The following is a 24,301-nucleotide window of genomic DNA, read 5'->3' as shown; positions in this document are numbered from 1 at the left end:
AAGTCTCAGTGCTACAAACCAGCAGGATATATGGTTAACAAAGGGTGGACAGAGAAATTGTTCCAAATGAGATTTTAAGTGAGTCATGCTCAGTAACCCAGATGATTTCATTTACTTATCTCACTGAACAATGTATTTTATCCAAGAAACCATTAAGAAGACATTGCATATGCCTAAAATACAGGGATCAATTTAAAATGAAATTCAAGACAAAATGATACGGGTATGAAACAGAACGTCCTTTATAGCTGTAGACTTACCAAATTCAGCCTTAAAATTTTAAGTTGAAATGTGGTGAAACCCTGGGTCTTGAAGTATAATCGAGGAAAGCAAACATCAGAGAAGGAAAAAAAAAAAAAAGACTGATGTCAACAAATTACAAAAAACTGGTGTTCTCCAGGCTTCAGGCTTCAAGAAGCGTTCTGAAAATGTCCCTTACATTTTTTAAGACATCTTTCCTAATGCAAGTAGATGTGAAGGTAGAAACCAAAATTGTTTTATTTTCTTCTGTACATGCTTAGAAAGCAGAAAGGCACAGAAGGTCCTGGGATTAAATAAACATGCTGCATAGCTAGGGTTATTAAGGCAGCCAGATCTTCTGCAATCTCTGTGCAACTTAAATTCAATGATCTGTGCCAAGAGTCAGATAATAGAAAAATTTAAGTACCCAATACATATTGTCCTTAAACACTATCCTGTCAGCCACCATTAAATACCATTTTGCTAGCCTGTAAAACTGATATTTCATATCCAGGGAGTGTACAATGGATAATTCTGGGAAAGCATTCAAGGCTTTGGACACACATTTGAGGTTTTGCAAATAAACATTAAAAATCAATTCAACAGCAAGAATGCTAACTAAATTTCATGACTATCGAACATCCAGCCATTACAGTCACCCAGAAAGATACCGAATCGTTAAATTACTTTTAGGCCAAAAGGTTTATTTGGCTCGAGTTCCCCAGTGGCCACCATAGATGATATTTCTCAAAGAACGTCCTCTCACCATTAATAAACTCGTATAAAGAATTTTCTTTCTTTCCTCTTTGAACAGCATGCACCAGAATTCACAAGATGAATCAATATCATTTCTGTCTCTGTATAATCGGGAATCAACTCACAAAACTCTAGTAGTCATTACACAGTCTCCAAGGAGGGCTTCATGTCTCTCTCACCCTTTTTCTCTGTGTCATTCACCTTCCAATTAATTTCTACTTTGATTAACCCTTTTCTCCCTACCACTGGTCAATTTTGCCTTCAAGTCAGCTCCCTTTTCATGATTACCACATTTCTTCAGTTCTTTCTGTTCTCACACTGCTCATGACTTCCTCTAAAAACTATTCTCTCCCAATATTCTACATTTCAAACAAACACAACCTTGAAATTTTTTTTTTTATGCTTCATTCACATCCTTACATTTGCAGCCTTTCTGCCAATTTCACTACGTACACAAGAGGTTCAAAAACAGAAGTCTGTGAACTAGGGCCAGCCTGTGGTGAAGTTTTCCCCACTTTTCACAAAATTAAAAAGGGAGAACAACGTGGTGGGCCTGGGCTTGAACAAATTTATTATAAGAAATTATTCCACACTGAAGGACTGCCTATTATTCTTAGACTTTTACTTTTGAGGAATTCGTTCTTCATTCTTTTATGAAATAATGATGTCAGAAGTAGGAGAGACACTTCTCTCAAGTTTTCAAACTTGAAGGATGAGTTAGAGCTTTCCAGAGGGAGGGAGGAGAGATAAGCAGTAGGAAAGAGGGAGAGTTCAAAAAAGGAGGTAATGCTGGATAGGGAGCCGGGGGACAGCTCACCAAGGGCCTAGCGTCCTTGGTCAGGCAGAGAGGTTAACCTGTGGAATATAGAAACGAAGAAAACGTTTTGGGAAGGAGAGTGACAACGTCTGAACTTTACAAAGACCAAAGGAGCAGCAGTGTGGAATGACAGGTTGGAGAGAGTGACACGTGAAACAGGGAGTCAAAACCTTGTGCGATAAATGAGACAAAGGATGAAGGCTTCAACAGTGCAGGGAGGAAGAATTCTGAGAGAATATTCAGATGCTTGAATCAGTTAATACATTTAAAGCACCGGGGCCACCACAATATGACCTGCATGTAGAAACTCAACCAAAGTCAGCACCTTCCTGTTCACTTTGTTTTCTTTATACCTAGGAATACCCATCTAGATATAGCAAAGCCATAAATATCTAAGAAACTGAAGCTTTCAGCTTAACATGTTTCCTATCAGTATGACAAAAATGTCAAAATAACTGGTGTTATGTTCCCCCCTTAATGAACACTAAATATCCAAATGCAAACTACGGTATTTTATAACATGACTAAAGTCACAGCCAAAGTAGGGAAAATTTAAGAAGTCTTCAAGGCAGACCATAAAAAGATCTGGGTACAGTGGGTACTCAATAAATACTTGATGACTGAAGAGAAATTTCTCTCATAAAATGTCACGTGAAGCAAAAGAATAACGAAAGGCTCAGGCTAAAGTCCAAGTCCACCTACTACAAGGGTCCTCAGGAACATCCAAGTATGCTTGGCCTGTCACCATTCCCTCTAGGTTTGGCAACCTTAATTATCAACGTGTTAGGAGCACCCCACCTCTCTAATAATAAGTACCAGTATATAAAAGCTGGAAACAGAAGGAGATTCATCTCCCTATGACACCAAACAACTGTGCTACAGCACAAAGCTGCTGCTAGTCTGTTAACACACATTCATCAAGGGAAAACGAGATTCACAGCATTCCGCTAGTCAGTGTCTGCTGACCAGTATCTTGTCAATCACTGGGGAGAGGAAGCCTGCTCCTCTGGGCAAAAATTGTTCATATCTAATAAGGCTTCAAAAATCTAAAATGGCTGAAGAAGCTAGAATAAGGATATTAAAGAGGTTAGGTAACAGCTGTCAGACTTCACTTCTGTAATAGCAGGCACATCTGGCTCAACGTCTGCTGGGAACAGTAACCACAGTTCTACAGACACAAAGGAAAAAGGGTGCCACACTGGAAGGTGACTCATGCTTGCCTCAGAAGGTGAAGTGACAACCACCCTTTAAAGGCAATAGAGCCAGAAATGATACCCTCCCCAATTTCCTACGAGCAGATGCTTACCACAAGTCCCCACCCTCCTGCAATATCTTTGTTGAATTAAAGAGGAAATCACTGACCATACACATTACTACACTCTCCCAATAGGCCTCGTTCCTATTTAGTAAAATAAGAGAATCTAAAGCCAAGAGGAGGAAGATAATCATGCCTTATCTGCTGGGCAGCTCTAGTCCTTGGCATTTCTATAGCAAATAAATGCACAGCAGTTGAAAATCTCAGTCCAGGCCACTGAACATAGTTGCTGGCACATCTTAGAGGCGAGGCAGACACCCCCCTCTCCAGCTACACAAAATTTTCAGAAGCTTCAATGTGCACAGCCCACAGTCTCCTGGCCTGGTCTGAAGAGGAACAGTGTTCCAAGTGGGGTTTTAGTCACTTTTTTCTAACTTCCATACAACCTTAAAGACCTAATAGGCTGAATGAATTATGACTCTCTTGCCAAATTAAAAATCATTACTTTGTACAGTAGCCAATTAAGTTCTATTTTCAGCAAACTAACAACCCATATCTGTCCCCAAAAGGATTGTAACCTATGACAGAATGAGGTTTAAGTAGAAAAATAAGTTCTCCAAGCTGTTTAAAGATGTCTTAACCTCAATGGAATTGAACATCCCATCTGAAGACCAATATCCCATCAGAGTCCCTGGCAAAAGAGAGCGCAGGCCAGTGTCAGAATGCAGGACCCCAGTATTGGTTTCCAAACTCACACACATATATCACAGAAACCACTATTCTGATTAAGATCTTCTTAAATTAACTTCCTTCTCCCCCTGGAAAACAATCAGACCTCAACAGTAATCATGCTCAACAACCACGAAGGAGATCAGTGTGTTTAAATTAATCTCCCTGGCCTGAGAAAGGCAATCAAGAAACAACAGGAAATCAGACAGGTACATAAGGTATTGGACGAGAACAGTTACTGGGGATCCCGCCAGGCAGGGCAACCTCTGTCTCTATTTTCTGCCTCCTTGATAAAAGATGGGCAGCCTTGAGTAGGATCACAAATATTGCAGCTTGATCACAAGGATACTGAAAGGAACTGGTCATCACTTAGACGACCAGTATAGACCCCAGGTAAAAGTTTTGTGGGAATTTATCTTAAGTGGGAAAAGGGAATCTGAACCAGGTTCTGCAAATAATTCCCTAATTTCATTATCTTGGGTTTCCCCTCTATGAAATGAATCATTCTCACGTATTTTACGAGATTACAAATCTGAACATGCTTTGGAATATTTTATTACTAGAATGACATTTCCCTATGATTGCTTTTACTTTAATTATTAATAAGAGAAGGAAAAGCTCTATCAAATATATAAGCGTCTGGCTAATTTGCTCTAAAGCTAGCCAAAAGTCATTCCTGGGATAAAAAGTAGGACTTATAAATCAAACCATGAAATAAGGTTCAGACCCTGATCTCTATTCCAAATGAAAACTCTAAAAAGCAAAAAAGTGTTCTTCCTTTCTCAATTCCTAAAGAGCCAAAAACGTTGCTATTATCTCTGCCCCAGCAACTTGGCATAACTGGAATGAGTTACAATTATAAAGTAAATCCAGTATTAAAAGGAATAAATCAGTTCCCATTTTTCCTGATGAATTCTATAGTTCAATTATATTAATTAGTATAATGAAGAAGAAAAAAAGGCAAGATCATTGCCACATGGTATAGGCAAGCTTCATCAAGAACCAGCTGCTACCTCACTTCTAAGGAATATATATAAAGGTAGGTGCAGATGTACTTTTCCTATGGTGAATCAATCAGTCTCATCATTAATGAGTCTCATCGTTTTCATGAATTATAAAGCACAGAATCACAGGGTCTGTGGGATGGATTGGAACCTAAAGCCTAGTCTCCTATGTATCGTCAAGTCCCCTCCACAACATTCCTACCTGATTGTTGTTATTCAGCCCCTGTGTAAACACCTTCAGTGAAAGGCACCTATAACTTCCTGGGGCTGCCCACTCCCCCACTGAACACCTTTCTTAGAAAGTCCTTTTTTCATATTAAGCTGAAATATGTTTCTCTATAACTGGTCCTAGTTTACTCTTTGATGTCCAACAGAACAAACCTAGTAAACTTTCTCACCGATTAGGCAATATTATAGTTGCCCTGCAGTGCAGCCCAACAAAGAGGTCATAAAACTTGAGTTTTCTGTAGCTCAGTAGGATTCTAAAGGCTGCCAAAACCATAAAGAACTCACTTTTCAGCCATAGGGCAGCTCGGGCTGTTAAATCTCAGTGCATTGTGAAACCCATTCTTCAGGAACTAGATTGCCTGTTGCTCTATCTTCTAAATGACTAAACTGGATAAAAAAGAACCTAAAATTAAGGATTTCTCCTTCTCATTGTGTAAGCTACCACTTAAGGCACTGAAACAATTCTAGCACAAGAGATAAGAAAGACTAACAGTGTCATTATGATTAGTGACTTAAACCCCAAACAGAGAACACTGGGATAGGCTTTCATTATGTGAAGAAAAACACAAAGGAAGCCATCTTTGAAGAGGTGGGTGATTCTGAGCACAAATTTGAGACATCAACAAAAACAGAAATACAACAATGATGAAATTATTTCCATTGGGATTCATATTGTCGCCTTGGACAAGTTAGTCTCACTGGGCCTCAGATGACATTTGTAATATCAGGAGATTGGACCCGTGCACCTTAAAAGACTGACGATTTTGATACTCCACTGTTCTAACTGGGAATGAATACTGAGTCAGGCACTATCCTACTGCTTCCTCCAAAGACTACGATCCTACTCACCATAAGATGAAACAATCTTGTAATTGTTTCACATGTTGGCTAGATTTCACAAGTAGAAGCCACCACACTTTAGTCAGTGTGATCTGAGAATAATTATAAAACATGAGAAACTAAAACTACCACAAAATCATTCAGCCCCTTTACTGGGAATTTTCAAGTAACTAGCAATTCCTAAACCTGCCATTGATCAAGGCAGGAAGAAACCTCTTCATCTACTCAAAAATCAAAGAAAAGAAAAAAAAAGTGTTCACGACCTGCAAGGAACCATGCTGCATATGCTGGGGATACAAACATGAACCAAACATGAAATCTACCTTCAAAGGACCTAATAATCTAATGAAAGAGACCAGGCATGTGCCTACAACGCAAAATAGAAAATGGTACCATATAACAAGAGAGGATAAAGTGCTATGGCAGCTCAGTAGGAGAGATTACTTCTGACACAAAGAATCTGAGGCAGCTTCATGGACGTGGTCCTCTCTCTCTGAATATTGAAGAGTGGGTAACACTTGTATGCAGATAAAAGGAAAGTGTAATCAAGGTTGGAGGTAGATTAGGAAAAGTACAAAGGAAAGAAAGCATGAAGCACACATTGAAAACCACAATCCAATTTGCTGAAGTTGTGCCATACTGCTGCTTGGGTGCACAAACGTCATTCTGACTAGGTCAAATCTTTGGTAGGTAGGACTGTCACATCTAGCACTTTTGGTCCCCACCCACCAGATATGTCGCCCAGTGACATACACAAAAAAAATGTCCATCACATTTCCAACCTCCCCCCATTAAGAACCACTATAAAAACAAATGGTATATAAGGAATATTATAACAATTAATCTTGGAAGCTTAGGCCACATCTTGAGACCTTAGAAGTTTGGCCCTTTTCTCTAGGAAATAGGAAGGTTTTTTAAAAGTTTAGGGTAAGGAGAGTGGCAGAATCAGAAGTCTATTTCAGGAAGATTAATCTAGCAGCCAAATATAGAACTGGATTAGACGGGCGACAACTGGAGATAAGAGACCAGTTACAAGGCTATTATAGTGGTAGAAGAAAGATGTAATTAGGACCAGAACTACTCAAAAGGTGTTCTGTTCAACAGCACACTGTCCAAACCAATTTTAAATGACTTCAACAACCATGTATCTGTAGCTTTCGTGATTTACTCTAGTGTAGGATGTCACTACCATTCATGCCAGAGAAAGAACATATTTCTTCATGGGCTGCAATCCTCCCCATGGTGCAAAACTGAGCTAAGGGCTTTTGGCATAGGGAATTTTGTATGTAAGTACGCAGGTGGGTACTTTGCCTTATTACCTATGGACTAATTAGGAAGCACATTACTTGTTAAGGCATTAGCATAACAAATCAACTTAAAGTGACACTTGAAAACAGGCCATTCAAAATGAAAGCCAAGATTATTAGTCTAAGTCTTTCAACAGGAAAAAACTCACCAGACCTAAGGGAAACAGTGAGAAACACTCAGCTAGGTGAGGTGGATGTGCAATAAATGAAAAGCCAGAGGCTACTTTTAGGCACTGTCTTTTTTACGTATCCAAGGTGAGTCAGAGCTACTAATAAGCTTGATTGACAATAATAATGATTAAATCACTACATATTATCTGAATGCCTAATAGGCACAGGCACCATGTGAGATCCATATACTATTCACAAAGACTAAGATTTCAACAGTATCATTTTACAGATAAGGAAACCAGAGCTCAAAGACGTTAAATAACTCATCCAAGGTTAGTCACTACTAAGTCACAGAAACAGACTTGAAACCCAGGTCAATCTGACTGCAAACTGTCCTCTTTCTATAGCACTCAGTTCAGAAATTACTGTTTAACAATGACAAGGCAAGCGATTTGAAGATACACGTAAATGAGACTGGCAAAAGGGTCGACAAACATGACCAGTTAGGGTCAAGAAACCCTACATGGAGGGTTAGGGGCAGAATGTAACATCAAGTGCAAACTTCTGAGGAAGCCTGACAGCCACCAGGCTGAGCAAGAGGGGCTGTGGGGAAAGGAGGGGACCTCGTTTTAGCAAGGTCTTTGGGGATACAGATAGACAACAAAAACACATTGTCTTTCTCCTCTCTCGAAATGTATGAAGGCTCATGACTGTGCTCTGCTGTAGTATAAAAAAATCTCAAAGTCAACTGATTTTCCTGTGTAGGCTGACAATTATATTGGGCTTTCCCTTTCAACACCCTGAAATACATTCTACTCTAGAGCATACTGTGGTTCTGTGTTTTTGAAATCAAGAACAGAATATCCAGTCTCATCCAGCACAGTAGCTTAGCCATCCTTTTACAACTGCCCATTCCTGACCCTGTCCCCAAACACGGACAAACTTCCTCTTCCATAATTTATCTCAGTAAGCAGGAAGAAGAGTAGACACTCAAGTCTGTGCTACAAGGCTAAAAGAATCTCAATTCCAAAGCAGTTTCCTCTACTGAATCCTCCTTAAGTCAAAAAACGGTATCATCTCTTCCTCAGAGTTTTTCAATGTTTATTTTTGCCAACTTCAAGATGATATTCTGCACACAATGTCACGATATCAGTCTAAGAACAATATAAGTTTTTCCTAAATTCAATCTCTTCTGCCATATAAAGGCTTCACTTCCTCTTTATAGGGATGTGTTTCCACGTGTCATGGGAGGTGGGGAGGAGGTGCAGTGAGGGCCTTGGTCACAAGACAAAGCTACGACAACTGTGACCTTCCTCTTAACAGGCTGGGTCACTGGACAACAACTTAACATAACAAGTTAATAGTTACAACATTCACTATTTATGAACAAGGACGAAAATGGCGCTGGTAGCTAAAAATTAGGAGGCGAGAATGCAGAAGACCACACCAGAAATGTATCACAATTCTGTGGGTGACAACTGAAGAAAAATGTGCTTTCCCTGAACCCACAGATCCCAAAGGGTAAAAGGCCATCACATTCTTAAAACTGATCTGTTCCTGAGCAGAAACTTCTGAGTTGGAGCTAAATGCAGCCTTGTTTGCATTAAGCACTAGCCTGAAAAAGTGACCCCCACCCCAACAACCTCATTCCTGTGGCTTGGCCATAAATGCCTTCAACTCTTCATTTTAAAAAATACCCACTGTTTCAGACCACCCCCTACATTTAGAAGTCTAAATGGCACAGTAACTGGAACCCAACACACACAAAACGTCTCCCTCCTTCATTTCTTCACTACATCCATACATATAGGTAATATCATTTTCATACATTTCACTTAACACTTACAAGTATAGCCCTATCCTCAAGAAACTTCTGAAGAATAGGATAAGAATCATTTTCTGGGTAATAGGAATATTTCATAAAAATCTCCTTATTTTGCCAAGGAAACTGCATACTGCTTGCTCTGGCCTCCATGACACAAAACTTCAAAGATACTCATCTTCTAATTTAAAGCACCACTGCCCCATCTACTTCCCATCTTCTTAAAGTAACAAAACACAGTGAATCTTAAGTGAAACAGGAAACCAAATGTTTAAAAAATTTAATTTTAATAGATAATCAAAGCTGGCACATAAAAATCATGAGGAAAACTGGCAGATCCTTTCATTAGACCAATTTCGAGAGCTAAGCTGTATGTCAAAGGTCAACCCAAAACAAACGAACTACTCGGATTCCACCAGGTTTTGCCCTAGAATAACAGGAGAGGAGTCAAGGAGATGAAGACTGTATGCCAGTTTGGCCAAAGATGCAAGGGATGATATAAATTCATGTGCTGATTCGAAAGTGGAGTTAGAAATACCTGTTCATTATATAGACCAGTAAGTTTCTATTACGTAGACTAGTAAATTTCTATTAAGATGCTATAGATTATAATCCTAACAATGTTCAGTTTCTTATGAAAAACTATTTCCAGTTTCAAAGGAAAAGCAAACCAGTGTGGGAACATGTGTACTGCATCATTCAAGCTTTATGGTGTACCAACAGCATCTCGCTCATACTTGAAGGTCAGTTCATTCAGTAGAGTACTGCCTGCCTACAGACAGGAAACCTGTGCTTTGTGACTACTGCAAGCTTTTTAACTTTTTAACCTTAAACAAACGTATAGTTTCCTAGCTATTCGTTCTTCTGTTCTGTAATTCTACACTGCAGTCACAGACTCCAAATGGCATATAATGTCAGAGAATAAATGTGGTTTTTTTTCTTCAAACTTTACTAGCTGCCACTTAGTAGCAGCATTATCATGGGCAAGTTTACTGAACTATCTGTGCCTTGGTTTCCTCATCTATAACTGGGAAGCATAACTCCTTTCAGTCACATACTGCTATTAGGATTAAATCTATGTCAGGTACTCTATGTCAGGTACTTAGAAGCAGTATCTGGCACCCTGGGAGCCATCAACAAATGTTTGTTACTGCTATTCAAACCTAAGCCACTCGGGAGTTCTAAGCAGCAGCAGCTAACAACTTGAGGAAGTGTGCACACAAAAACACTGCACATATATTCACATATAAATTAACAATGGAACCAACACTCAGGAGCATTCCAACCAGATCCTTCACACCTCACAGAATGCCCACCAATGTCCACGTTACAGCTACGTGTAGAAATGATTAAACTTCTGCAGTAAAAACAAGTGTTTTGTCACTTGGGAGTTCTTGAAGTTCAGCAGGCTTCTGGAATATCTGTATGACTGTTTCAGAGCAGCAGCTTGTTGAGTGAAAAACGAGGGTTTCAATGTGCAGTTTTAAAGGGATGGTTTGAGCTGGGTAAGTTTTACGAAGTGAAATGTGTTGAAAAAGTAAAATATCCAAATATAGAAAAATAAACAAATAGGGAAACCCATTTGAAAGTCACTCAAGATAGATACAAATATATAACCAATAAAATAATTCTTCTACTTTAAAAGTAATCTAAGGAGATGAATAGTTGACACAAGGGAAATAAAATGTGGTAAATTACATGAAAAACGCACATCCTTACTGGCAATATTATGCAGAAATGAAACCAATTCCAACAAAACAAAACTGGATTATATGCAGGAAAGTTTAGATACTTATGAGTGAAGTCTGAAAACCAGCTTATATTCCCTTTGCCCTATTAACCCACTTTGAGGATAGAGTTTTAAAATAAATAATCCTAGGGGCTGGCCCCGTGGCCGAGTGGTTAAGTTTGCGCGCTCCGCTGCAGGCGGCCCAGTGTTTCGTTGGTTCGAATCCTGGGCGCGGACATGGCACTGCTCATCAAACCATGCTGAGGCGGCGTCCCACATGCCACAACTAGAAGGACCCACAGCGAAGAATATACAACTATGTACTGGGGGACATTGGGGAGAAAAAGGAAAAAAAATTTTTTTAAAAATCTTTAAAATAAATAATCCTAAATAGGAAAAAAAAAAAAAGTACATGTTTAATGCTATTAAGAAAAAGTGAAATCTGGAACAAAGGAATAATTAGGAAATAGTGTATTAGCATAATGGAAAATATGTGTGCAGATAAAATTAAAAGTGCTGTAATTAAAGAATAATGTAGAACTTCCGTTTCCAACCAAGATGGAACAAGAACCAAACCTACCCTATTACCAAAACCAATCAAACCAACAAAAACAACATTTTGAAACATGGTTTTCAATACATTAGCTAACAGGCAACAAAGGACAGTGATCCCTAAGAGAAAGAACACAAGTGAGCCGAACAACTGCTTACTGTCTAGGAAGAGTTTCTGGTGGGAATGGGCAAGTGTCTGAGGAGACCAAGGCAGCTAGCATTCATGACATACAATACCAGGGAGAAAGAGAGAAGCACAGAGAAAGAACCTCTGAGATCCGCACAGGGTACTCATTGAGCAGAGCACTGATCAGTGCAGGAGCAAGCGGAAAATATCAACCACCTGAGGCCAGGGAAAGAAACATGGAAGGCATTAGAAGGACCAGTGCCTACCACTTATGTAATGATCCAACCATTCCACTCCAGGGTATTTACCCAGAAGACAAGAAAACATACATTTACACAAAGATTTATACACAAATGTTCATAGAAGCTTTACATATAAACAACCAAAAATTGGAAGCAAATGACCACCAACAGGTAAATAGATAAACAATCCATGGTATATCCATATAACGAAACACTACTCAGCATTAAAAGGATTAAACTATTTTCTTTTTCTTTTCTTCTTCTTTTTTTTTTTTTTTTTGCTGAGGAAGATTCACCCTAAGCTATCATCTGTGACAATCTTCCTCTATTTTGTATGTGGGTCTCTGCCACAGCATAGCTGCTGATGAGTGGTCTAGGGCTGAGCCCAGGAACCGAACCTGGGCCACTGGAGCAGAGCATACCAAACTTAACCACTAGGCCACAGGGCTAGCCCCGAAAAGGACTGAACTATTGATATACAGTACAATATGGATGAATCTCTAATAACTATGCTGATTGAAAGAAGCCAGATTAAAAAGAGTAGATACTGTATGATTCCATTTATCTAAAACTCTAGAAAATGCAAATTAATCAATAGTGATGGAAAGATCAGTGGCTGGAGGATGTATGAGAAGGGAGACAAAGGGGCATAAGGAAACTTTTGTGGGTAATGAATATATTCACTATTTTAATCGCAGTGATGGGTTTCATGGACAGAGGCATTTCTCAAATTTTACCAAATTGTACACTTTAAATATGTGCAGTTTTCCTGCATATCCATTATGTCCCAACAAAGTTAGCTGTAAAAACAGAAAAACAGTGGTTGCATGAACAGTTGTAAATACCAGAATACAAAGTAACATGTATACATTGGCCACAATTATCAGGACTTGGAGAGATCTACATAAAGTTGTTAACGTCTTTGGAGTTTTTACTTAATTACCTTTTTGTTTCTTACATTTACACCCACTGAGTTAATTTAATCTAAAGGGCCATTCTTATTTTCTAGAAACAAGAGCTGGGAAACATTTGCCCGCGATCGTATGAAAGGGTCACGTGAAAGACAGACCACACGACTCATAAGATGCAAATCTCTATTCTACTTTCATCACTTTCAAGTAAGTTTCACAAGTGCCAACATGAAAGAATACACTTAGAATAACAGGATGCTTGGAAAAGAGACAGCTGCTTCAGAAGAGCTGCAAGCAGAGAAACCAGAAAAATGTTCCCTAATTTCACTAGGGCAACCAGGGTGCTCCAAGGGTGAAGGATGAAGGGAATTTTTGTACACGGGAGGGACAACAAGGTTTGGAAATTAGCCCAGTCTCACAATTTCCAGAAATGCCAGTTCTTTTAAGATCAACTGAAGTATTCAAAGCAACATTTAGAGAATCCAAGTTAACATGACTTGCCATACATGACATTCACTTAAAAACTATGTGTGTGGTTTTTGTTTTTAAAAAAAAGCAACTCACTCTTAATCACGAGATACAAAATATAAAGAAAAAAACTGGGGCTGGGGAGAGGGTGTGCCCACAGATACTAGTTTCCTAGGGCTACCATAAAAAATTACCACAAACCGGTGGCTTAAAACAACATGAATTTATTCTCTCACAGTTCAGAGCCCAAGGTCAGAAATCAAGCTGTTGACAGCGCCATGCTCCCTAAGGCTCTAGGGAAGAACCTTCCTGCCTCTTCCTAGCTCCTGGTGGTTGCTGGCTCCTCGGCAATGCGTGGCTTGCAGCTGCATCACTCCAATGCCTGCCTCTGTCATCACATGGTCTCCTTCCATCTGTGCGTGTCTGATCTCCTTATGAGGATACCAGTCATTCGATTATAAGGGCCCAGCCTAATTTGGTATGACTTCATCTTAACTTGATTACATTTGCAAGACCCTATTTGCAAATAATGTCATAGGCGCAGGTACTTGGTTTTCTGGGAGACACAATAGGGGCAAATATCTAACATAGTAAAATTCTCTTCCAGGAGGCAGTAATGAGGGAGAGTGAGATTTCAGGTCATGTAGCAAGAAATCTCTTTACTTCTAAATACACATTTGTAGCCATTTCACATTGAATTTAAAAACCTCAAAATGGCTAACAAATGCAAAAATCACTTTCCTCTTCGTTTTTTTTCTAATTTCATAATCATGTTTGCAACAAACATCCCTAAGCCTTATTCCACTCATAACTCCCTCTGATGAATAAGAATTTTCATCCTCAAATATATCACTTGAATTTTTGGGGGCTGAAACTCTAATTTACAACCAGAAAGGAAAAAATAAATGAAATCTTTAAGTCAGAAGTGAATTTGCTTCTAAGGGGGTATTAGTCTTGTCCTTTCATGCCACCATCATTATAAAGGCATTTTATGACTTTAATATAATGTATGTTTGTATACACACTTATTTACACATGTGCACAACACTATTCTTAGGATGTCTGGTACTCTTACATTCTTACAGGGCTAAGGGTAAAAGATTTTACCATGGCTCAAACATTATTCTCTTCCACTCAGTGTCTAATGTGTACCAATCAAATAAGCTTAGCATAATTCAGAACATAAAATTTGACTCCTATCCTCTAGATTTATGAATGGAAAAAAAAAGGTTTCATTGTTAAATAGTGAAATATACCTGTTAACTGAAATTAAGTGATTAGACCTACTATATCACTAAGGAACAAATAAGACTAATTGTCTGATATTCAAATGGCCTCTCAGAGATAGCAGAATGAACCCTCAGTCATCTGTCCATCAAGGCAAACATATAAAACAAATGTCTCTGGTTCTACGATTTGCTTGCCAGACGGTGCCTGGAGATGTCTGTTTAGCATATCACTTGGCAATTAAAAAAATGGAAACTACATGTTTCATAATTATTTTTAGGCATGTAATCAACAGTGTCAAAGTGGCCCTCTAACATACCCTTTTTACATGTGTCAGCATTGCGACAGCACAGATGAGAAACTGGGGGAATATTTTTTTGATGATTTCTAATAAGGAGCAAAATATGGTTAATGTTTTAGGAGCGGATCCAAATCTAGTATAAACAGATACTGGATCTAACATAGTCCATTTCTTCCAATCTTAAAAATTACCGTAAGAGGGAAAAAACCAAAAACATTACACCATATTTTTAACTATATATATAATAAAGAGGCATCTCTCTAGAACTGAGGGCACAAAGCCCACTCCCTACAGTAAAGGTTGTGCAAGCATAGGAAAATATTCCTACAGAATGGGTGAGGAAATACTAAACCTTTGTTTACACGGAAAAGGACCATTCATCTGAGGTACTCAGATCTAATTTTGACTAGTGAGAAAAGACACATCCTCTCATAGTCTCCTCCAGGTCTAAGTCTCTAAGATTCAAGGACATGGCTACTGATCTTTCTCTATCTTGGTGAAGGTAAACAGCATTAAATCTAAATGAGTTTTCACTGAAATATATGCTCCACTCCCCTCCTCTAATGTCCCTCGGCATTGATTATATTTGTGAAGACTATGCTTCCAATGCATTTAAATTAAACAGCATCGTTTCTATCACCTACAATTCTCAAATATCACATAAACTCTGAAGTATTACATAAATTATCCAACGGGTAGGAAAGCACTAACGAAGAACAGTAAATAACACATCTTTTTAAATAAATGGCCAGGCCAGGACCAAAAGAACTCAGATGTTCCAAATCTACTAAACAATTTACCAAATCAATAGAAATGGAGATGACAGTGAGGGTTAGAACCAAACAATGATGCATAATAGAGCTATCATATGTAATCAAATCGAAATTCCACTTGTCGTAAGATGCACTATTATTTTACCACCACTAAAAATAAAGCTGTCAGTTATGACTGTAAGCATCATCCCCAAATAAGAGATTTTAAAATGTGGGGGGGCGGGGAGGGATATACCTTTTAAGAATTAAAGGTGATATATATCCAATAAGGTCAAGAAAGCAGGATATATTTCATAAATGCAAAGCTTTATTTTTCACCTATTATAGGTGAAAAGTCTTCTTGGCAAATACCACCTTATAGCTGTATCACTCATATCAAGTATGATCTCTCCACCAGCAAGTGGACCTCAAATAGTTAAGACTATCTTGTGCCAATCATATGGAAGCATATGAATATAGAGGACACCTAAATAGCTTACAGCTTGGCCAAACAACACCCATCCAAATCACTTACACCAATCTAGGGAAAATAAACTTAAATTTGGTCCTTTGGGAAACCAATAGTATGTGTGTGCCAAGAATTAGCCAGTGGCCCCCAAGCTGATCATTTTCTTTGCATTAACTCAGGGTGAATAATGATCAGAAGGCAATTGGCAGAGACACACAGCCCCCAGCTCTGTTTGATGTATGATCCTGTGACAACACGATTAGCAAGAACCATTTCTCTTACACCAAAATACTGAGTCCAGATGTCAACCTGGTGCCTGGAAAAGATGCTGCACAGTGACAGCTGTTTGATGCTTCCATGCTGAATAACTGCATTCTGACCAGACACACACTTTAACCAATGAGATATCAGCGCATTCATAAAGAAAACATTGCCAAAAGAACTATGACCACCAAAATTAAAAATTAGCACATACTCTTGTTTTTTTTTTGATCTGCTTAAGTCATAATAAATAAGGGGCATTTTTGCAGAAAGATGATAAAGGGACTACTGTGTTTTATGTAATTAAGCAATAAGCACACAGAAGCAATTAAGTGTATAGCATGAAATAGCAATAAGCATTCAGCACAACACAAATTACTCAACACATTCATTTCACCACCTTATTTTTAATTGAAAGAACTGGTGACCTAGATAAAGCACTGAATTGAAAATCAAGAGAATTAAAACAGTAAGATGTAGTGGTTATAAGTACAGCCTTTAAGCCAGGCCTGGATTCTATTCCCAAGGGTTCCACTTACCAGCTGTTTGACCTTGCACAAAGAACTTGACCTTTCTTTCCAAGCCTCAGCTTCCTCACATACAAAATAAAAATAAAACCTTCACCTCACAGAGCTTCAGCTTTGTGCAGAATCAATTAGCTAGCGCAGGAAAACTCTTACCCAGTGCCTGGCACAGGGGAAAAAAATGCAAAATGGTACGTGCCATTTATCATCAGTACCAGTTATAGCACTATCAAGCTATGCATTTCCCAACCCTTAAACATCTTTCTTGCTCTGAATTTCATGAGGGTTTTGCTTTCGTGCCTCTCCTAAAACACTCTTATTCTACCTTGCATTGTCTTTATTTGCATTTTATCTTGACTCACCCACCCACCACCTCCATCTACTTTCAGAAACATCTCTGTACTCCCTCAGTAAATAATGATACCCAAAAATATTTAAGTTCTACATAGCTGCTAAAGAAATATCTGGGCAATGAATGAACGAAGCATAAATAAACATAATTATGTGGGTTTAAGATCTGGTGTTCACTGTCTGGCATCCTGCACTCTGGTGAAGGTGAGTGGCACAAAGCTGGAATGCTTGGTAGGCCAGAGGCAGCAGGAGGTCCCAAGGCATTACCATTCCCTCCCATTCAGAAGGATGCCTCTATATAAATGCTTCAACTCAAAGGAGACACTAATGCGCTTCTGTGGAACTCTGCCAGTCTGACCCATAAATATCCTTATCAGGAAGAGTCAAAAACTATTTAATTCATTACAGGCTGAGAGTTTAAAAAGCAAGAGAGGATTAAGCAATGCACACTCCAGTAGTGGGGTACAAAAGGGCACTGTACCAGTTAATACAGCTGCCCCTGTAATGGAAAAGGAATAGAGAAGATACAAGATGCATACACACAGAATTTCATTTTTTTAAAAAAAAAAATATATATACACCAAAAAAGGGATTTTTTTTAAAGAGTCTGCCAACATTATACAAGAAAAAGAAAAGATATTTTCAAGAACCCTACTTAGGAACAAAATACATGGAACAAACAGAACTGGACAAGGAATATAAGCTGGTTAGAAGACACCTAACAAAAGAGATACAAGGAGGAACTGCCAGGAAAATAAGTAACCAGAGTTAAATGTTGCTAGAGAGAAACCAAAACAGCTCTCAGAATTCAGCAATAACTCAATACCCGAGATAGGAAGTCAATCTGTAACAGCATGAAGAATCCAACAGAGCTGGGTAAACATGTTTACATCTCACCGCGGGCAAAGAAGAGCCTGCGCTGGCCTAACCCGGGGACAGATAGCCCAGGCATCTGATCAGTCACCATCCTGAGAAAGCAGAGTTTAGTTGTTCAGCACTGCCACCTCTTAAAAACACTCTACCTAATGCTTCTGGTCCTCTTGAAACAAACCCAAGTGCTCCCTCTTGACCACTGTCAATTGTGGGTCTGAGCTGACACAATTTCACTGGCAGTATCAAGACCTTGCCTATCTCCATTTCAATCTCCTAATACCTATGATCCTAATGAATCTTACAGGATTTACTTCTCCAGGGGCAATACTTTATACACTCCAGAGGTGCAATGAAGACAAAGAATTTGCCTCACGCACATATTTTACTTATTGGAATATATCTGTATTCTCTCAGAAAGAAAGATGTGGGGCAGGAAAGAGATAACTTAAAATATTGCTAGCTGTCTATCTGTCCATGTTCCCTCCCCATTCCACTCAGAAAGACTTGATTTTAAACTGGTTCTGGTCCTAGACCATGCATCTGAGCATCCTGAAGCACTTCTGTTTCTACCAAATGACAAAACAGATTTTAAGGGTAACTCACTATACACAATTTTTATCTCACACTCTGACCTTAGACTCTAGTCTCTAGCAAGATACAACTCCACCGTAATTTGTCATTCTGATATTTAAATTCAAAAACCTCAACTCTCCTATATTTGACTGGCTACACAGAATATGAACACCATCTAGACAAGTTTTAAACCAGAGAAGAATGGCTCTTCCTCTTCCACAGCATCACTCACATAAGGCCAACACTTACCACCTGCGAATCTTCAGTCAGTTTTATCCTTTCACTTAAAAATACTCCTCAAATATCAAGATCACAGAAAACTTCTTTGTTCTGTAATAGTCCCCAATTATTCCATAAGACAACTACCACATTCATAAGAGAGGAGATTATGGACTGCATATCAAGATGTCCCCAGTTCAAATCCAGGCCCCCCACCCCCTACAAAAGAATTACGAACCTAAACAGCAAACCAAACTGGGTGACCATTCTGAGTCCCTGAGCATACCCAGGGCAGTTATTTGCCTCTCTAACGCTTTGGTAATTCTCTCATACTTGAAAGGCATGCTCTGCCTCACAAGTTTGTCATAAGGGAAAAGTGATACAAAACACACACCTAGGTCCTTTGAGAATGAGCAATGCACAAGGTGGAAAAATAGACAGGGAAAGGACAGACTTATTAAAATCAGGAAGAACACAAACATTAACCCTATTCAGGAAAGAGGGGGGATGACAGGCTGTTAATGAGGTGCTGAGGGAGAAACAAGGCAGCCCGTCTCTGACAACTATTCTAGATCAGTACATTTCAAGGATTTCGGTACAGCAAATTCACTTATTCAACCCATTCTACCAGAAAATCCTCTTCCATGTTGTTCCCTGGGGCTATGTATGGAAAAAAGGGCCTGAAGAGACCGAACGCTCTAAAACGTAGGTTTCAGGTAGACCCTAGCCTGCAACTACTTCTGTGGCCGTGTTGATTCTGTCCTTCCCCTCTACATCCAAAACCGATGCTTCTAGGCCTGTAAGTCACAGGTTTTGAAGGCAATTCCAAATATGTACAATGATAAACCATATAAATATGACTTTATTCTGACCTAGGATGCACTCAGATTACAGAATTAAAGGAAATAAACATTAACTCCTGCTGATCCCTTAGAATGAGGGAGAAAAGAAAATGGCTGGCATTAGGAATCCTATATGCCACTATCATCCAGAAATCATGTCCTCTTGGTCTCCAGCATTGATCACCAAAGATAGCTAATAGATTTGTTAGAATCATTACTAGAACCTAAGAGTTATTAGATCCTCATTAGCAGAGCTCAATTACAGAGAGAAAACCAAGCTATTTTAGCTGAACATTCATACCAATGGAAAAAATAGAGCCCTCTTAATCACTTTCATTATCAAAACAGACTCCCTGCTGGAGCCTTTTAATTGGAAGTCTACCATTTTAAAGACATTTGCATTTTATCAAACTATATTGACAGGGCTAACAGAAATAACTTCTAGCTCCTAGCTACACATCTCCCAAATATGTGACGACATCTGTAGTGATCCACTGGAAAAAAACCCCAGGAAGACCAGGATAGGAAGCTAGGCACCTAACACACAAGTATCTGATTAGAAATCTCACCGTGCTGGGAGCCAGCCTTTCTCCCCTTCATCTTTGCGATGTTAAAAGGGAGAAGGGGTAGTGAGAAAGGAGGGGAATGACATCACCCTAGTTTCTCTCTATAAAATGTCCCAAAGATAGAGAGATGTTATTTACTAACAAATGAACAAAAATCAGAAGTAGTATTGTTATGTGAGGAGATGAATAGGTCAGCACGCTAAGCATTTTGTACCCAAGATATACGTCTCTCTCTCTTTCTAACACACACTCTCTCAATGTGTAGGGTGCCACAGTGTTATTGCCATGAGCTATATTTTGTTATTTATAGAGGCTATAAAAGTACACAGCACTTTACAAACCACAGAACATAGGCACTATAGCCTGGAGGGACTCAGCTTAAATTAGACATGGACAGAGTGGTAAGGAAAACAGGAAAATATTTACTTACACCAAATTCTTGGTAAGAGTAATTCTGGGAGGCAGTAAGAAAGGGACTATTAAGCAGTGATCTGTAGAAGGAGAGAGTTCACACAAATGAGAATCAACCCGCCAGTAACCCAAAGCCTTAACTCTTACAGGAAAAGAGTTGATATCATCATAGCAATTCTACGGCAATTTCCACCCTTGGCATTAAACATGAATTTTGGTTTTCTAATCATATGATGCCAAGTTCATTCAAGTAAATTAAAATGTGAATACTGAATAAACATCCAAACGCTTAGGAGGGTGGGAAAGAAAAATGCATCAAAAGTGATCTTACGGTCTGGGAGAGCTGCAAACGTAAATTATATTAGGTTCAGCCCTTCTAAGTGATGGTTACAAAATTCTCACCAACTAAGGGAGCCATCAAAGTCCTTTATCCTCCTAGATAAAGTAATGATTTGAGCTTCTAAAACATCTACAAAGGAAGAAATTTCCAAGAGACACAAAACTAAAACACACGAAATTCTCTCTGAGGGAACACATGAAAAGTTGTGTTCTCAGACACTCATAATTTACCCCACCAACTCAATAAGCCACAGGCTCAGAAAGGCCTCAGCCTCGAAATGTTTAATTTAAGGATTTAAGCTTGGTCCTTAATTTAGTGCTTTCTGCACTTACTAGAGACTCAGCACAATGGACAGAGAGATGTTGTTAGTATTGAGTTTTATCAATTACAAAAGATCTGATGTCACACAATTTTGTGATGTATTATTCTTCCCATTTTGCTTAAGGGACTGTCTCAAATACACAGCAGTTGTCTTAGAAAGACATAAGCCAGGTCATCAGTATTTCAATCACAAATACTTTCTGGATGACCTCTATTTTAACATAACACCATAAACAGAGCTGGCCAGATTCATTTTTCTAAATGCAAATCAAAAGCGCTCGGTAGCTGACTATTAAACAGAAATTAGAAATAACCTGGAGAATCCTTCAAGTTCTGAGCTCACTTAGGGTACACATTAGAAAAACCTTCCTGTGTTACTTCTCTATAATACAAACTACCAGGCAGTCCAATGTTTTCATGGTGTGTTCTTAGATATCAATTGTAGCCCATATTGAAAAGAATCACCTAACTGATTCTGAGGGTCTTTTCATAAATTTATCTTTAGTCTCCCAAAGAACATGTTACCAATTTATTGCAAAATCAGGCTTTAATCTCCTCCCATTCATCAGCAGTGACAACTAGTCCCCTTCTCTATTTAAGGGGGAAACCATCTGCAGTAGTTCTGCCCGATTTCCCCTGGAATTTTAGCTGCGACTGCCTGGTTTCTGAACCCTCAGCAATGGGAGCAATTTACCTCGACTGACTTCACCAGTCACTGTTGCAATTTAGCTAAGACGTTTCCCAGGGGCCCATTAGAAAAGGTTCCAATTTGAAAAACTCACATCTGATCCTACAAACTAGTCCTGGAAACATCATTTGGTACCAACTTACAAATTATTCTTTTTCTGATCCCAAATCCTTCAGTTTGACACAGAAATGCAAAAGGGAAATAAGAAAAGGACGAGATTTCTGAAAATCAGCTCAAATATACAAACATTAAAAGACATTCTGATAAAAACCACAGCCTGCTGCATGCATGTCAAGGTTCCAATTTGATTTGGTTTTGTTATTCGACTCTACACCAAGCAAGGTGAAGATGGCGGCTCATGGCAAAGGAAGCTTTCAGCAGCATGTGCAATACAGCAACCTCAGAAACCTAATAAAGACATGGAGTTCTTCCCAGAGTTAAGGACCACAAAAAGCCAAACTGTCCTGTTAACGTACTTCACACACAGACACAAGTTGTACCTACTCAACGGCACTAACCAAAAGAAACGTGGATGTACACATTATGTAGGAATGAGCAAAAGGATGGGAGAGAGCTCCTCTAGCAAAACAAATGACATTCTAAACATCGATAGGTAAAAAGTCAGTTGCAACCTTCAGACTACTGTTGTGAAAGCCATAATATTCAGATTGCAGTTAAGTGCTATCCTATAAATAATTATATCATTATTTGAAATTAGACTTAATATGCCTTGACAATATATTTTAGTAGGTCTCAATCGATGCTGTTCTAGAATACTGGTGCTTCTGAAAGAGAATATAAAGTAAGTGGCAGCATCACTTAAAATAACGTTACCAAAAGTTAAGTTAGTAAATAGAATAGTCTCAGTTTGAGGTTTTCGTCCATAAGTTTTTCTTTAATAAAAGAGCATTTGCTATTGAATGTCAACAAATCAATGAACCAATATCAAGTTACTAATATTAATTACTATTAATAGAATGCATATTTTGGTGCATGCATATGCTTGATATAACATACGTATAACGTATTTTCTATGGAGAATTATCCTAAATTAAAATGACAGTATTAAATATTTCTATGTACTATGAGTTCTAGTTTTACCAGCTGAACTTGTTTAGGAGCCAGTGCTATGTTTATAAAACGAAATGGTGGCAGAGGCCCAAATGTTCAGAAAAACAGCTCGCGTTCGCTATTAAACAACAGACTCACAGGATACACAATTCTAGATGCAGTATTTCTCTGACAATGGGGGTAGGCTAAAAATTCCAGGGATTTCTTATCTTCCCCAAGTATAATTGGAGAGTATATTCATTCTTTCAGGATAGTACTTTTATCTAAGTTTCAACTGTAAGTGAACAAGTAAGTAGACTGTCAGAAGATACTGATTTATAGATGGTACCTTTTATCAACAGTACCACCCATAATCTATAGCCACGCACACTTCAAGTCAAAAGATTTCTACAAGGTGCAGGTAGTATATTCAATGTGACTCACAATGTCACTTGTGAAATACTGTTGTTTTAGAGTAGGAGTTCTCAAAATGTAGACCCCTGTTCCTCTCTTTTGCTCCCTTTCCAGCAACTTACATGTGTGAGGCTAGAATTTCTCCAATATTTCAAGCAAAATAACACATCACAATAGAAAATGCAGAAGCAGATAAGATTCCAGCTGTCTTCTATTAAGCCACACATTAAACAGATTTGCAAAAAAAAGTAATGTGTCACTCTTTCCAATTTTGGGGGGAAAGCATTTTTCATAAAAATTTATGTTAACACATAATAGGATTGTTATTTTTAATGAATTTAATACGTTTTAATGTCTCAGTTTTCATTTCTAATACAAGTATTAATAGATAAAAGTAATCCACAAAAACAAAAGCTCTTTGGTTCCTCAATAATTTTTAACAACATACAGGAATCCTCAAACCAAAGAGTTTGAGAACCACTGTTTTAGGGGAACTCAAAAAAAACTATACTTACTCACAGCAGAAGAGGCCCAATGCAGCAGAGCCTTCACGAGAAGCTTCCTCATGGAAAATCATCTTTTAAATAGATGAGTCATTTATACAGACAAATCTGGTGAAAAGAAAACCTTAGGGGAAACTAAAATTTTCTCCATTCTTTATCCAAACAAAATTGTTTCACCCTGCTCTAAAAACAGTTCCCTTCCAGTCTTACCCTATGCTCATGTTTTTGTAAAACTGTAATACAAATAGAATAATTTTGCCTCTTTGATCACTTAACATTGTACCCTAGATAATCTTCTCAGTAGACAGAATCTTTACAATTTTGATAGACACAGAATTGGAAGGCACTATTATAAACAAATGTAAAAATTCAGCAAACTGCACACTTAAGATTTCTACACTGTACTAGAAGCAGTAATTTAAGAAAATCTTAATGGACCATTGATTCCCCAGAATTTATCCAACCTAGCCCCCTATTT

At 38.5% G+C, this 24,301-nt stretch overlaps 1 protein-coding gene across 2 annotated transcripts in view; it reads right to left on the bottom strand.

Annotated features, from left to right (window-relative positions):
* SND1 (staphylococcal nuclease and tudor domain containing 1) overlaps positions 1–24,301 on the bottom strand; it is a 407,603-nt gene that overhangs the window by 285,006 nt on the left and 98,296 nt on the right. The window contains exon 11 of one of the 2 annotated variants that reach the window (XM_070512822.1): positions 261–308. The exons of the other annotated variant lie outside the window; for it this stretch is intronic. Coding sequence (XP_070368923.1) covers positions 261–308 — 48 coding nt within the window. The remainder of the gene's footprint in view (positions 1–260; positions 309–24,301) is intronic. 2 annotated transcript variants of the gene reach the window in all.

This window comes from Equus asinus, chromosome 1 (assembly GCF_041296235.1).
Source record: "Equus asinus isolate D_3611 breed Donkey chromosome 1, EquAss-T2T_v2, whole genome shotgun sequence".
Classification (NCBI taxonomy): Eukaryota; Metazoa; Chordata; class Mammalia; order Perissodactyla; family Equidae; genus Equus; species Equus asinus.
Note: the sequence above shows the minus strand (reverse complement) of the source record. Positions and strands in the feature narration are given on the sequence as shown.